This window comes from Strongylocentrotus purpuratus, unplaced genomic scaffold (genome assembly GCF_000002235.5).
Source record: "Strongylocentrotus purpuratus isolate Spur 01 unplaced genomic scaffold, Spur_5.0 spur5_scaffold_2, whole genome shotgun sequence".
NCBI lineage: Eukaryota > Metazoa > Echinodermata > Echinoidea > Camarodonta > Strongylocentrotidae > Strongylocentrotus > Strongylocentrotus purpuratus.
Window position 1 is genome coordinate 2,967,654 of NW_022145605.1, and position 13,736 is coordinate 2,981,389.

The following is a 13,736-nucleotide window of genomic DNA, read 5'->3' on the forward strand; positions in this document are numbered from 1 at the left end:
GCAGGCTGGCCGGCCCGCCCAGTGCCGACCGCCGTGGCTATAACGCTGCTTGCTATTATATTACCGAACCCCAAACCGAACCAAGTTCGGGTGAAAAATTACCGAACCGAACACGAACATAGCGTCTGACTTACAACACTACATGTATGTGTATCTTTTTGTATGCAGTTATACACATAGAATAGCACTTGTATTAGACAAGTTGGATGATTCAATGTCATCTTACACTCTGACATTTGACCTCATTTATTTTTATCGTACACAATGATACAGCACACACTGGCACGTCATATCACTAAGATACCATGGCAACCTTTGACAAGGATGTCATGTATACAATCACAGTCAGCACATTAATTTCTTTTCTCTCTGATTGTTTCATGATTATGATCCTAAACACATTAAAATCCAATTCAGTTTCTATAATCATGATAATAATAATAATAATAATATTGGATATTTATATAGCGCACGTTATCCACCCTGCAAGGCGCTCAAAGCGCTCCAAAATTACCCCGGCTGGATCTTTCAAATATTGCATGTAGAAATCTCCATCAGATTACATAGGAGGCTGGGGAAATATTCCAGTAGTTCAAAAGACGTTACTCAAGCTTTGACTACCTCATACTACGACCCTCTGGAAATGTTCAACCTTTTCAACCTTCAGTTGCTTGCACAAAATCATCGTCCTCCTCCTCCTCCTCGTCGCCTTGGTTGTCCTCATCTTTGCTGTCATTCTCTTCTAGGTCAGGCTCCAAGAGCTCAATCCAGTATGAGAGTTTCTTGCTCCGACTCCAGCTGAAACTGTTGTCAAACTTCACAATATCTACCCAAAGAAAAAGAGAGAAGTGCATCTTTAATATGTTTGCATCATACAGTTAAACATATAAGTGACCTGGGCTGCGTCTCACGAAACCGTCATAAGTACAAGTTGAGCGACATCCCATTGAAACGCGTGTATTAAGTTTAACACGCGTTTCAATGGGATGTCGCTCAACTTGTACTTATGACGGTTTCGTGAGACGCAGCCCTGGTTTTCCCAAAAGCACTACTAAGTTGCCTCTCATCAAAACTTAGTTTTGTTTATTTTATTGAAAGTAAGAGATTCCAAGCTTTCCAATGATACATAATGTTTGTATTTTACTCCTGTAGAAAACTTAACAGGCAAGTGATAATGAGAGCAATTAATCTCAACTAATCGGTAAAAGCATGTTTTTATTCCCAATGTGCTCCATTGTTTGATATGTGCCTTACTTGTAATATTGGTTTTGAGGTAGTCAATGTGAGAATATTGTCATGAGCAAAGGGTACACTTATACTTTAATTTTTCAATGGAATGATTTTTAAATTTTGGGGGTCAACCAAAAAGTTGTTGGTCCCCATTCTAGAGCATATGCAATAATGAATTTCATGTGCTCTGATTTTGTAAGGCAAGATATTCATAGAATGTGCCAGGCATAACCCATATAACAATGTGGGCGTGGAAGGGTCTCATACATTTTTCCAGATGCCTGAATTTTATAAAAGTACTTATCCTAAGAATATTTCCTAGAAAGAGAATATTGTGGACATTAAGTTGCATGCATACATCTGATGTATAGGTAATACTTTTAATAACAAACAACTCAATACAGACCTAGAATTTACTGATTTCTGTACTATAAGATACAGGAATGAGAACCACCACAGTTTTGTAGCATCAAATCTGAACGAGGCTTTAAGGGTTTCAAAAGGAAAGTTGAATGGCCACTTGGGTGCTAAATAGATGTCGTAAAAATGAAGGTCATCAATTACTATTAATGCAACTTACAAGAACTTAACTATGGTAGGAAACATATGTTATGAAACTATAATTTATCTCAATAACCATCAATCCTGGCATCTTTATCAAACAAAAGTAATTGTCTGGATTATGATTGCTCAATTTATTAACAATGATTGTGGCAAACATGTGTTGGGGAGGGGGGGGGGCGTTAAAGAACAGCTGTTCTATGCAAATGGCCGGTACTTAAAATATCCAAAGTGACCAAAGTAGAGAGGGATCAAGGGGATGGGAGTATCTGTACAGACAAGGAATCTTTCTCACGTACAGACACTTAAACTGTACATAAGCAAGCCATACATTAGGCGGGATTGGTTAAAAGTGCTACTGTAAAACAAGACAAATAGGACTAAAATTCAAAGGTCTTTTTTTTTAAAAATCTCCAGGAGAGATACAGATTCTTCTCATATGCCTTGTTCATGGCACAATAAACAATGAAACTAACATGTATCAATATGCTTGTTTCCATGAAAGTGTCAGCTATTTATAATTGTTCTTCATCTCCAACACAGATAATCCTCAGTAGGAAATACAGGTATTTTGCTAAGAGGTTACTTTCAGACTAATCTTGCCTCTCATAAAAGTCTGGACTGATTTTATTTATGGATTGAAAATGGCTGAAAATACCTCAAACATTAACATCCTCTTGATAGGTCAAAGAAGAGTCCAAAAAACAACAAGTACCGGTATGTACTTACATGTGCCTGGGTCTTCTAGTATAAGCTCTCCGATCTCCGGCACTAGATGGCAGCTGTGACGTTCTGTCTTAACTACGGGTGTCTTACTTCCATCGTCATGTAGTCTCTTCACTCCAAACCCTATGTCGTGCTCTTGCGTCCGAAACTCATACCTATGAACACACAAAGTTGTATGGAACGGTAAATGAGGCATAGCAGTACACTGGCAACTCATTTCAAACAGCTCGTATATAACAAGATTCCTGATATAACACAGCGATTTTCATGGTCCCAGTTCCACTGTACAGACATTTACTGAGGCAGACGAGGGCACTTATTATACAGCAAGGCTCTCATTACATTTGAGTTGTCAGCACTATCCTGATTGCAAAATTAAGTTGCTATTACAGTAAACTGAAGTGCTTAAGAAATAATAATAAATAACAATATTCATTTTGTGGGATTTTTACTTGCAAACCCAATCACCAAAGGCTGGATTTGCCCAACATAATTATAGGTGGTCAATTGACACCCCAGAAAATGCAGATTTTAAGCCCAGTACAAATTTCTGAAATGAATTTCTAATGCAAATAAGAATGCAATTTATATTTGATATTACAATAAATGTATATCCCTGTGGCCTTTGAAGTTAATTTTCTTTCACTCAAAGATAATCATTAATCCAGTCCATACTTTTAATATTTCAGAGTTGAAGCCTGGTTTATACCTCACTCATTTCAATGGCGAGGGCAAGATTTTCCAAAGATTGCTGAAAAACTTGAATGGCTTCCACAAGGTGAATCTAAAGTTGAAACAAGGGTTCATTTTAAAACCATTCTAGTCTCTGATGCATGAGATAACGATGAAGCAGATGAAATTTATGGGAAATATGATATGAAACAGAGGTTCAGGAGAATGTGTCTTGAGGAGAGAAAGAAAGAAAGACAGACAAGGGAATGGAACTAATAGTGAAGCCTAGAAACAGTGAGTCATGAATCAACAGAGAGAAAGAGAGAAAGAGAGAGACTATCATCTTTATCTACCTGAGAACACTATTGCACTGTGATGTCTTGTAGGTGAGTTGTAACGTCCCTCCTCTGGCGATCTCCGTTGTGGTCATCTGGGAGCTATCAACGGAGAGGTCACGACCTGTCATGTACCATTCTTTGGGGACCTTGCCAGCCAAACTTACCTAAAAACAAAAACAAAATAAGCCTATATGACAGCAGCCTACGTCGAGAAAGGATAAGGGAGCTACATGAAGGGATGCCAATGCTCTTCCTACTGACTAAAGTAATTATAGTCATATGCCCAATGTAATAAGCTCAATAAACCCTAAATTGCATACTTTATTGACATTGTTAGACATGGACATACCGGTAACACTTTCTACAGTAACGCAACAATCATTGTTCGACATATCAACAACAACAGCGACATCAAAATATCTAACTGGGGATAACCCAAGTATTGTACAAAGGTGCAAGACCCCTACTACAATTTTGCTGATTTAAATTATACTTCTTTCACTATTGTATTTTTATATAGAGAAGTGAGAAATTCGAGTACATGATGAAGGGAGAAGTAGTCATCTTAAAGGCTGTGTAGCTTGGCAAATACTGGTTAACACCATCTAAGTCTTCTTTTGGACAACTGCACGTAAACGAATGGACTTGATTAACGGTAGTCAGCAACTTAATCTCTACTTTGGTTTCGTGTATGTTGCACGCACGTGATTGCTGCGGTCGCGTTGTCTGTAGTCGAATTATACTCGATTGGCCCTGGGAAAGACACGTAATCTTGTCAGGCTACATTCCCTTTAAGAGTTAACATTCAAGATGTGAACTTACCGTTCGTGGACACATCGGATCTCCATCCTCCACGAGGTTTCCACCCCAGTACTTGGGTAGGAGGTCAGCATCTATGACACTCAGCAACTCACTCTCAAAATCATCTACAATCATAGCAAATAGAATGGAAAGAGAACATCTAAATCAGAAGTTAGTCATACACATTATAGAGCAAAAGACAATTTGTAATGGTACAATGTAATGTGAAATTGATATTGAAAAATTGTTGCAACTATTGGCAATTCAACTTTTCACTACGAAGAATTGTCAAATAAGACCATTATTGAATTGAATTGAAAATTTCACAATTTTTCATAAATTAATTTTATATCGAAAACAAAGGAATTTCAGAGAGTTTTAGAAAAAATCATAAAAGCACAAAAGCTCATTTCACTCCAACTAAAATATATTCACAAGTAAGATTGAAATCCTTATTAACCAATAACTAGATGGGAATGAGTGACTTAATGACTATCATATTACTTCCCCTTATCCTATAAATCTGTATCATGGAAACTACTCAAACCATTCTAATGGTCCCATGTCTCATTAAACAGTTTCATGTTTGAATTCTGATGTGGCATGGGACCAATGGGAATAAGAATAGCAATATTCAGTTGGTCTAATGCTTATGGTCTGCATAGGAACTCAGTAGGATGTAGGACATGTTGGACAACAGGGGCATAAGATTATACAGATGTAATGTTATTTATGTTGTGAACATTGGTAGGATGACCCAGGGGCCCGTTTCACAAAGCCTTTTTGCAATGACAAATGACAAAAATCAGTGACAAATCTGCTGATAACCAATCAGAAGCAAGGATTTCAGTAGTTTATAACAATAACTGTCATTTGTCACTGATCACAAGTTCTGTGAAACACCCCCCCCCCCCCCCAGCACTTACCTTTGAAGACCACAACCTTTTTCCTTGTCTGTTCATTGAGGAATGGTTTAACGATAGAGTAGGCCAGAGGAAACATCCTAGGGGCTCTCACTACAATCACTTTATGAAGCAGCTCTGGATATTGCTGTTCACATTGCTGGATCACCTGTAACATCAACACATAGTCATTTATAAATGTCGCCAAATTTAAGTGGTTAATGACAGTGAAGCAAAGCTCTAGAAATTTTAAATGATTATTGTAAATTGTTAGGATTTATATCGTTATAGCTATCGTGTTTATTTTGGTAAATGGTTGGCTATTTTGGTTTCGATTTAATTCTTTTAGGGACAAGCTGGGCTCGTAGCCATAATCCTAGGCACACATCAATGGAGTGAATGGACATGTGTTCGTAGTCGACACGCTCAGGCAACCTACTCGCGTCAAGTCGTCGAGTCAACGCCCGTTGCGGTCGTACATTGGTCAGGTTGGACAGGCTTAGCAGGTCATGCACCACAGCACCGGGTTACTTCGTACACCGGAGTCAGTTTGCTATGTTTTAACAATAATTTTGGTCTGCTCAGAAGTCAGTATGCTATGGTTTAACAACTCAGTAAGCTAAATAATAGGGAAAAGCCATGGAATATATTTATGAAACATTTTTAACAGACTTTTATATTGGTTCTCTGCAGATACATTTTTGCCCTTGATCCTCTTTGAGTAAATTAGCTTTACGGCATCTATCACAGGTAGGCATCAAAACATGTTTGTCCTACCTGGCAAAAACTGATGTACACAATTCGCATAATGACTATTGAAATACAATTACAGAGCTGCCAACCTTGTGCAACCATAAAAAGGAACCATGGTGGCAACAAAAAGGAATTTCAAGCAGAAAAAAAAGGAATTCATTAAAGCCCCACTGCACTACTTATAGCTAATGGCGCCCTCTATATAGCAAACAATGCCTAATCGGTGCCTGCATGTTGGTCCCCCATGATCCCCTTTTTCTTGTAATTGAGAGCTGATTAGATGAGATAACCACCTGTCAGTGACCTTGCAGGGAGGTCTACACCCCCCCTGGCTAAACTGATACAGAGGGGATTTAAAACGAAACTTACAACCACGTGCGACTCACTTCCAATGCAGAAATGTCCATACCTCATGCTGTTATTTCCATATTAGGACCTATACCTTAGTTTATTTACAAGTAGGTATTTTTTGTTTTTTGTTGTTGATATTATCAGCATTTCATTCTTTTTGAGAATAATTTTTCTCTTAAAGTATGTTTTCAAGTATGTTTTAACCTTAGTTTTCTATTGAATTTGAGATCCAATCAACATTTTAGGGCAGTTGTCTGACGTACGGTATGTTTATAAAAAAAAAATTGTTTTAAAATTATAAAAATTATTTTAAAAACGTACTACTGTAATTTGGAGGAAAAAACTGAATAATTCTGGGAAAAATGTAATGGTTGGCAGCTTTGTAATTATTCATAAAAAATCGAGAATGAAATCTTCTGTATCAAGTCACTTCACAACAACATACGCATTAAATTTAATTACATTACAAAAATGGCCCATTGTGCCATTCAAGGGCATTCATCAATTAAAATGTACAATACATATCCAGGAACAATCTCATAGCCACATCTACAACTCTCTTAAAGTATGTTTTCAAGTATGTTTTAACCTTAGTTTTCTATTGAATTTGTAATCCAATCAACATTTTAGGGTTGTTGTTTGACGTGCGGTATGTTAACCAAAAGACAAAAATTGTTTTAAAAATTATTAAAAATCATTTAAAAAACGTACTACTGTAATTTGGAGGAAAAAACTGAATAATTCTGGGAAAAATGTAATGGTTGGCAGCTCTGCAATTATTCATAAAAAATCGAGAACGAAATCTTCTGTATGAAGTCACTTCACAACAACAAATGCATTAAATTTGATTACATTACGAAAATGGCCTATCGTGCCATTCAAGGGCATTCAAATGCACAATACATATCCAGTCACAATCTCATAGCCACATCTACAACTCCTGGAAGCAGGGTGGGATGGCCTAATGCAAGGTTTTGGATCTGCCTAAGAAGGAACTTTCTACAAACAACAGACAAAATAATCTAACACACGGGTGCAAACAGAAGCTTAGTGTGACAACTTTGTGGACAGCTGTGGCATGACTACTACTGAATGGAATAATCAGTTGTCTTAAAGCCCCACTGCACTACTTATAGCTACTTGCTCCCTCTATATAGCAAACAATGCCTAATCGGTGCCTGTTGGTCCTCCATGATCCTCTTTTTCTGATGTTCATTGCATGAGAGCTGATTTTATGAGATAACCACCTGTCAGTGACCTCGCAGGGAGGTCTAATCCCCTGGCCAAACTAGTACAGACAGGCTTTAACTTGCAGTAGTGAAATAACAGCTAGTGTGCGTCAGGCTTTAGACTTGCTCACTTACACTTGTAGTGAATTGTACACCCGGCTTCCATAGATGATGATGTCCAAGGTTCTCCATGTCTACTATGTAGTAGACGCCAACTATTTGTCTCTTCAGCTGCAAAGATGAAACATTCAATCAATCAAAATCAAATCAGTTCCATGACGAGTATTGTATCTCCATCATCATATTTTCATTTTGCATCAAATTAATAATCAGAGCAAAATGTGATGCATTCACTTCCAAATTGTAATTATTACCACTATAATTGGACTGACATACTTATAAAAGCTAACATAATTAATCATGGTTTAACTTACTTGATTTCATGAGATTCTTTTTGATTTCATTTCAAAAGCACAACATTAAATAATTCAAGAAAAAGAAGAGTGGCAGAAAAAAGAAAAAACAGGAGGGGGTGGGATGCAAAACCAAAATTTTAATTGGCCCTAAGTCAGTAGACAATTTATCTATTTGATTTGGTGTAAACCGGGTCTAAAGTTTGTTACCTTTTATGAATACTGCCTTTGTTTATATTCTCACCTTTTCTGTTTGTGAGATGACGTCTCTCTGTAATGACTCAAGGGTTTTGATGTAAAACTTTGTAGCATCAGAAACTGTGACAGAGTGCAGTAAGCCTGGAAAGAAGATAAAAATACAATCAAATGTTTTCAGGGATGTTTGACCTGAGATGCTAAATATATAATAATATTAGCCCTATATAAATCTCACTCTATAAATCTAGACTAGAGCATAAAGTGTAGTGTACCAGAAGATCTTTATGATGACTAAGTATTAAAAACTGATAGTTTTTCAGATAATAAAAGATAACCTCTGTAAAGGCTGTTGAGTAATGTGAAGCACACTCTTTATTATTTTATATTTTTAAACGTTGCAGGGAAAGTAATGAAGTGCTCTTTACTTGCTTTAATATTCAAATGGAATGTCACAAATATTTGTTTGGGTAATTCTGGTGAGATTTTAAAAATCCATAAATTTGGGTGATTGCTCTTATTTGATGCTACATTATGAAAGACACCAATAGCATTTTAATAATTTATATTCATTAAAGTATATTTCACTAAGTATCAGAGATTATGCGACCATCTTGCAGCACAACAACTAGCAAATATAGGGATGGGGGAACAAAGAGCTGGGGGTGTTTCACAAAGATCCTAAATTGAACTTAAAATAATGGAGAGCCATTTGAAGCCTTGAAAAGAAATATATTCAAAAGCGAAAGTTTAAGTATTTTTGACTTTTTATGAATTCCACATCAAGAACATGAAATCTCCTATATTTTCATAGATGCTAACGGCTTTCCATAATTGTTAAGTCCAACTTCGAGATAAGTTTAACTTAGGATATTTGTGAAACACCCCCAGAACTAGTAGTGGTACGACACATTTCATCCTGACGAATATGTAGTCGTATGTGTGGAGAAATAAGGAGAGAAAATTTACCTTTGAAGTCAACATTTCCTATGGGATCAAGAAAAACTGGACGTCCATCTTTAGCATTTCCCAGTTTGCCCCCAGGTTTATATTTTTGTAAAACCTGCAACAGAGAGAGAGAGAAAGATAAAGAGGGAAGGAGAGAGAAAAAGTAATAATAATAGTAATATTGGGCTCTTGTATAGCGCTCATATCGGTAAGACTTGACACTCCTGATTATTACCCTGGTTTTAGCACGGCTGCCATACAGCGCTCTAGCATTTCAAGAAATTAATGCCTGCCAAGTACCGATTTACATCACCTAGGTTTGAGTGTGGCAAATGTAGATCAATGTCTTGCCCAAATGACGCAAAAGAAAATGTTACAGATATTGATTTAATACTTCATTATGCTTTATTTGCAATCTATAAAGCGAGTGTTGGAAATCAATTTAATAAAAATGTAGTGACGAGAATAATAAGCAAATATTTTTTGTTTATGTTGAAATACAAAATAGAAGTAGAGGAAAACAAAACCAAGACAACAAATTTGAATATTATTAAGTGGAAGAAGACAATTACTAATTTAAAATCTGCTATCAAGTAAATAGAGATATAATTTAATTTGACCTCATTTAGACATGTGATTAAGAGCTTTGTTATGAATATTTATGTACTATGATGTTATCCATGATTTTATCTGAATAAAGATTTATTTCAACAAAAAAAAAAAAAAAAAAAAAAAAATGTCTTGCCCAAAGACATTAGTGCCGCGGCGGGTCTCGAACCCCAAGAGAGAGAGAGAGAGAGAGAGAGAGAGAGAGAAAGCAATAAATTTATAGGAAAGAAAGAAGGGGAAAATGGAAAAAGAGAGGGAAAAAGTGAATGTTCTCCGCTGGAGATTCTACACTGACATTAAAGTTGTATTTACCTCTGGTTCTTTGTATTCAGAATATAGTTGACTGATCTTATTCTCCTCTCTCCATAAAACATTCTAATGAAAAATTAAAAAGAAGTAAAGAATTTTTTAAAATCAAAATGTAATAATTCAGGTATGCACCAATATTTAACTTACATGTAAATACAAAATGTGCTTTTATGTTTGATTTCCTATTAGCACTTTTAGTCAATGGAAACAAGGGTGCTCATCCGATATTTTACACATTATACAACACACACGTTAAGACTGTGATCATCTGATAAATACAATGTACATAGGTACTCAACGTATGCAATTAAAAAGTACACTTTCTTGATAAGGGAAACCACTGTGATTTTTTGCTTGTTACTTTATTCAAATTCCTGATTAGTTTTTGAAGATGATTTTGTTTACTTGAGGACATTTGGTATTCAATCATTGAAACATGTCAGAAATGGTAAGTACGTACCGGTAATTAATTGTCTTTTTCAAGTCATCTATAAAGACTTGCATAAGGCAAAGCCTTATTTACTTTGCCATAGATCGGGCTCTTCCAGGAGATATTTTACAGAAACTTTAACCAACGTATGAAGACAACAATCAGATGAAAAATTAATACACAAAAAAGAAATTCAGTGGTGCATGACAAATACTTTGGTAAAAGGTAAGGAAACCAATCTGATGTCAAAAGCACATTTTGGGTTTTAAATGTCTTTTCATACCTTTCTAAACATGCTCTCTGATTTCTTCAGGTTGAAATTTCTGGCTGCATGGAAAAGGAAAAGAAATGTATCTGATTAATTCACGAAGGATTGTAAAATTGCAAAATGATATCACCAGATTTGAAAGTATGTCAATCGGCTAAGGGCCAATATCAATGAAAAATGGTGGTATGATATGTTTACATTTCAATTGTTATCTTCAACATCAATAGCAAGTTGATAGGACATCATCAAAGGTTAGATATTTTATGAGAATCATTGGAAAATAAAACCTTGATTACATTTGAAGATTGATACATAAAGCAGAGAAGCGAAAAGCAACAGATTACTGAATGCTTGAGAAAAATCCTATGATTCATGATAACTATGACTTCTGAAAGTCCAACCACAAAAGAATTATGCTTTATTACTGACATGACAATTAACCAATTTGAGCAATTCCTTAAGCGATTTAAAATTTGAAAAAATCTTTGCATTCAAACGTTTCAAATAAATTTACTCACATCTGTTCCTCAAATCTCAAGCAAAGCAACTTCAATAATGCAAGACACAAATTTTGAATTTTCAATTCAGAGCCCTTAAAAAGTTAGTGTGGAGCCCTGCATAATGACTTTCACAAGATCTAATTATCTAATGATTAAAAATTCACACATAAGAGAATTCTACATATTAGGGTTATCTTTTTCAATCAAATTTAATGTGCATATTGACAAAAGCCACCAAGAAAATGATGGCTAAATCATCAACACTTTTGTAAACACTTAGTTATACCAATCTTGAGGTCGATCTGTCATAGCCCCTGCCCCACAGTTATTGTCAGGACCCTGTTATATGAAACTTGTCATCTCTAACATGTTAATTAATAGTTAAAATAAGCTCCTGTAATACTTAAACTTTTTTGTCCAATAAGGGGAGGGGGGGTTAAGTATTTGGGTTTTTTATAACAGGACTTTCTAACAAAGACACCACTTACCTTTAAGGAATCTGAGAAGCCAATAATCATTGTGGTACGGCTGAAGAACATCTGACACCTTTTCACGAAACTGGTTTATGATAAAGAATAAAAAACACAGAGAGAAAAAACACATGATTTCCAGAATCTTACAACATCTGGTAACATACTGAGGAGTAGACCGAAAGCTTCAGTCTCTATAATCGTCGGTTGTTCCACTGAGACTACGTCTGGCTCCACTAGACCTCCGGTTATAGAGACTGAACGATCGCCTATACCATCGTATGTTGAAGATATCACAGCTAGATTTTAGCCGCTAGGCCCCTCCCACAAACATAACAAACTTGCCACGGCCGTATTGTTATGCCCCCAAAATCCCCCAAAATGTCATTTTACCTCGTCCATATCCAATTTTAAATTAGGCCTAGGCTATAATACATCGGTTCCACTTACTAACTTGATTGAAATAATCTGTTTAATGGTCCCTTTTAAGGAAATTATGGGTCAAAATCGACATCCATGTTGAAAATCTTGCAAGCCGTGTTAAACTATCGCTGCCGTCAATCTCATCCCTTCTAGTCTACGCCGAAGGCAAAATGATTATGAAGGAAAAACTGTGCGCCATCTACACGTTCGTAATGGCGTTATCACAGTTTTTCCTTCATAATCATTTTGCCTTTGGCGTAGACTAGAAGGGATGAGATTGACAGCAGCGAGAGTTTAACACGGCTTGCAAGATTTTCAACATGGATGTCGATTTTGACCCATAATTTCCTTAAAAGGGACCATTAAACAGATTATTTCAATCAAGTTAGTAAGTGGAACCGATGTATTATAGCCTAGGCCTAATTTAAAATTGGATATGGACGAGGTAAAATGACATTTTGGGGGATTTTGGGGGCATAACAATACGGCCGTGGCAAGTTTGTCATGTTTGTGGGAGGGGCCTAGCGGCTAAAATCTAGCCGTGATATCTTCAACATACGATGGTATAGGCGACCGTTCAGTCTCTATAACCGGAGGTCTAGTGGAGCCAGACGTAGTCTCAGTGGAACAACCGACGATTATAGAGACTGAAGCTTTCGGTCTGAGGAGGAACATTTGCCTGATATTTCACAGACCTCAGTTATATCAGTTATATGTGTGAAGTATCTAACGTAATGTCTCAGATCCTCATTACGGTTGATAACTTCACACAGGCGCGCGCCAGCCCGCAACCCACCATCTGTATGTACTTGTATTGTGCAGCGGTTTGCCGTGAAACGTGTGAAAAAGTGTACACTTATAATCAACGTTTAGACCTATCCGAAAATACTCAAAAATAACAAGAAAATTGACACGAAACAGGTAATAAACATAACAACTCTAAACTCGTGATATTTATTTGGACATTTAATGAATATTTACTTCATTTTGGGTATGTTTTAGTAGGTATCTCCACGCCGGAGTTACGGGTCAAATTTTGGATAGGTTTCTGAACAAGCGCCAAAGCTTACCAGTACCAGCAGCGCAACAGGGAGCTGCACCCTCGCCGGCGGGCCCGGGGAAATCAACTGCTTATACCGGCGCGGCGTGACCGAGGCCGAGGGCGAGGTCAATTTTCGAGACTCATTCACTGACGACTAAGTAACACTCATACTTAGACATTAAAAACACATACCTTGACCAACTGTTCTCGTTGTTTGGGAGACAACATGAGATCTACTGCTCCTGCTTCCATAACTCTAACAGATTACCACAATATTGGAAAAATCAGGATTTCATTGCATCAACGCAGTTAAGACCGAATTGAATATCACTCGCAAAACAATATTCATGTTGGGTCTATGCACCAGCCGCTCCGGTTTAATTTAGCAATATTATAGGCGAAACTGTCATGTTTATTACGCGAAACGACTGGACGCACTAATTGTATGAAATAATTGAAGTGTGCAGTTATAGTCTGCATACACAAACATTATTTAAGACTTAAAAATACAATTCCATAAAGTTTTGAGCCTAGCTTTACTTTTCAGTGTATAGTCTTACCAGGAG

The 13,736-nt window shown here is 36.6% G+C and overlaps 1 protein-coding gene across 1 annotated transcript; it reads right to left on the bottom strand.

Moving 5' to 3' along the window:
• Positions 1–268: 268 nt before the first annotated feature.
• Positions 269–13,549, bottom strand: LOC100888854 (SEC14-like protein 2). The gene is made up of 12 exons (XM_030991439.1): positions 13,363–13,549; positions 11,724–11,793; positions 10,751–10,794; positions 10,041–10,103; positions 9,141–9,234; positions 8,221–8,315; positions 7,699–7,794; positions 5,255–5,399; positions 4,350–4,453; positions 3,543–3,691; positions 2,521–2,672; positions 269–826 (listed from the first exon to the last, which is right to left on the bottom strand). Exons 1-12 carry the CDS (start codon positions 13,420–13,422, stop codon positions 657–659), a joined length of 1,242 nt encoding a protein of 413 aa, XP_030847299.1. The 5' UTR covers positions 13,423–13,549; the 3' UTR covers positions 269–656.
• Positions 13,550–13,736: the final 187 nt, after the last annotated feature.

Bases quoted from the DNA above. Each gene is read 5' to 3' on its own strand.
- LOC100888854 (XM_030991439.1), bottom strand. From the start codon at position 13,422: ATGGAAGCAGGAGCAGTAGATCTCATGTTGTCTCCCAAACAACGAGAA. The intron at 8,316-9,140 runs GTAAATTTTCTC...TCTTCTTTCCAG, and splicing joins AGGAAATGTTGACTTCAAAG to GCTTACTGCACTCTGTCACA. The intron at 827-2,520 runs GTAAGTACATAC...TTCTTTGGGTAG, and splicing joins ACTAGAAGACCCAGGCACAT to ATATTGTGAAGTTTGACAAC.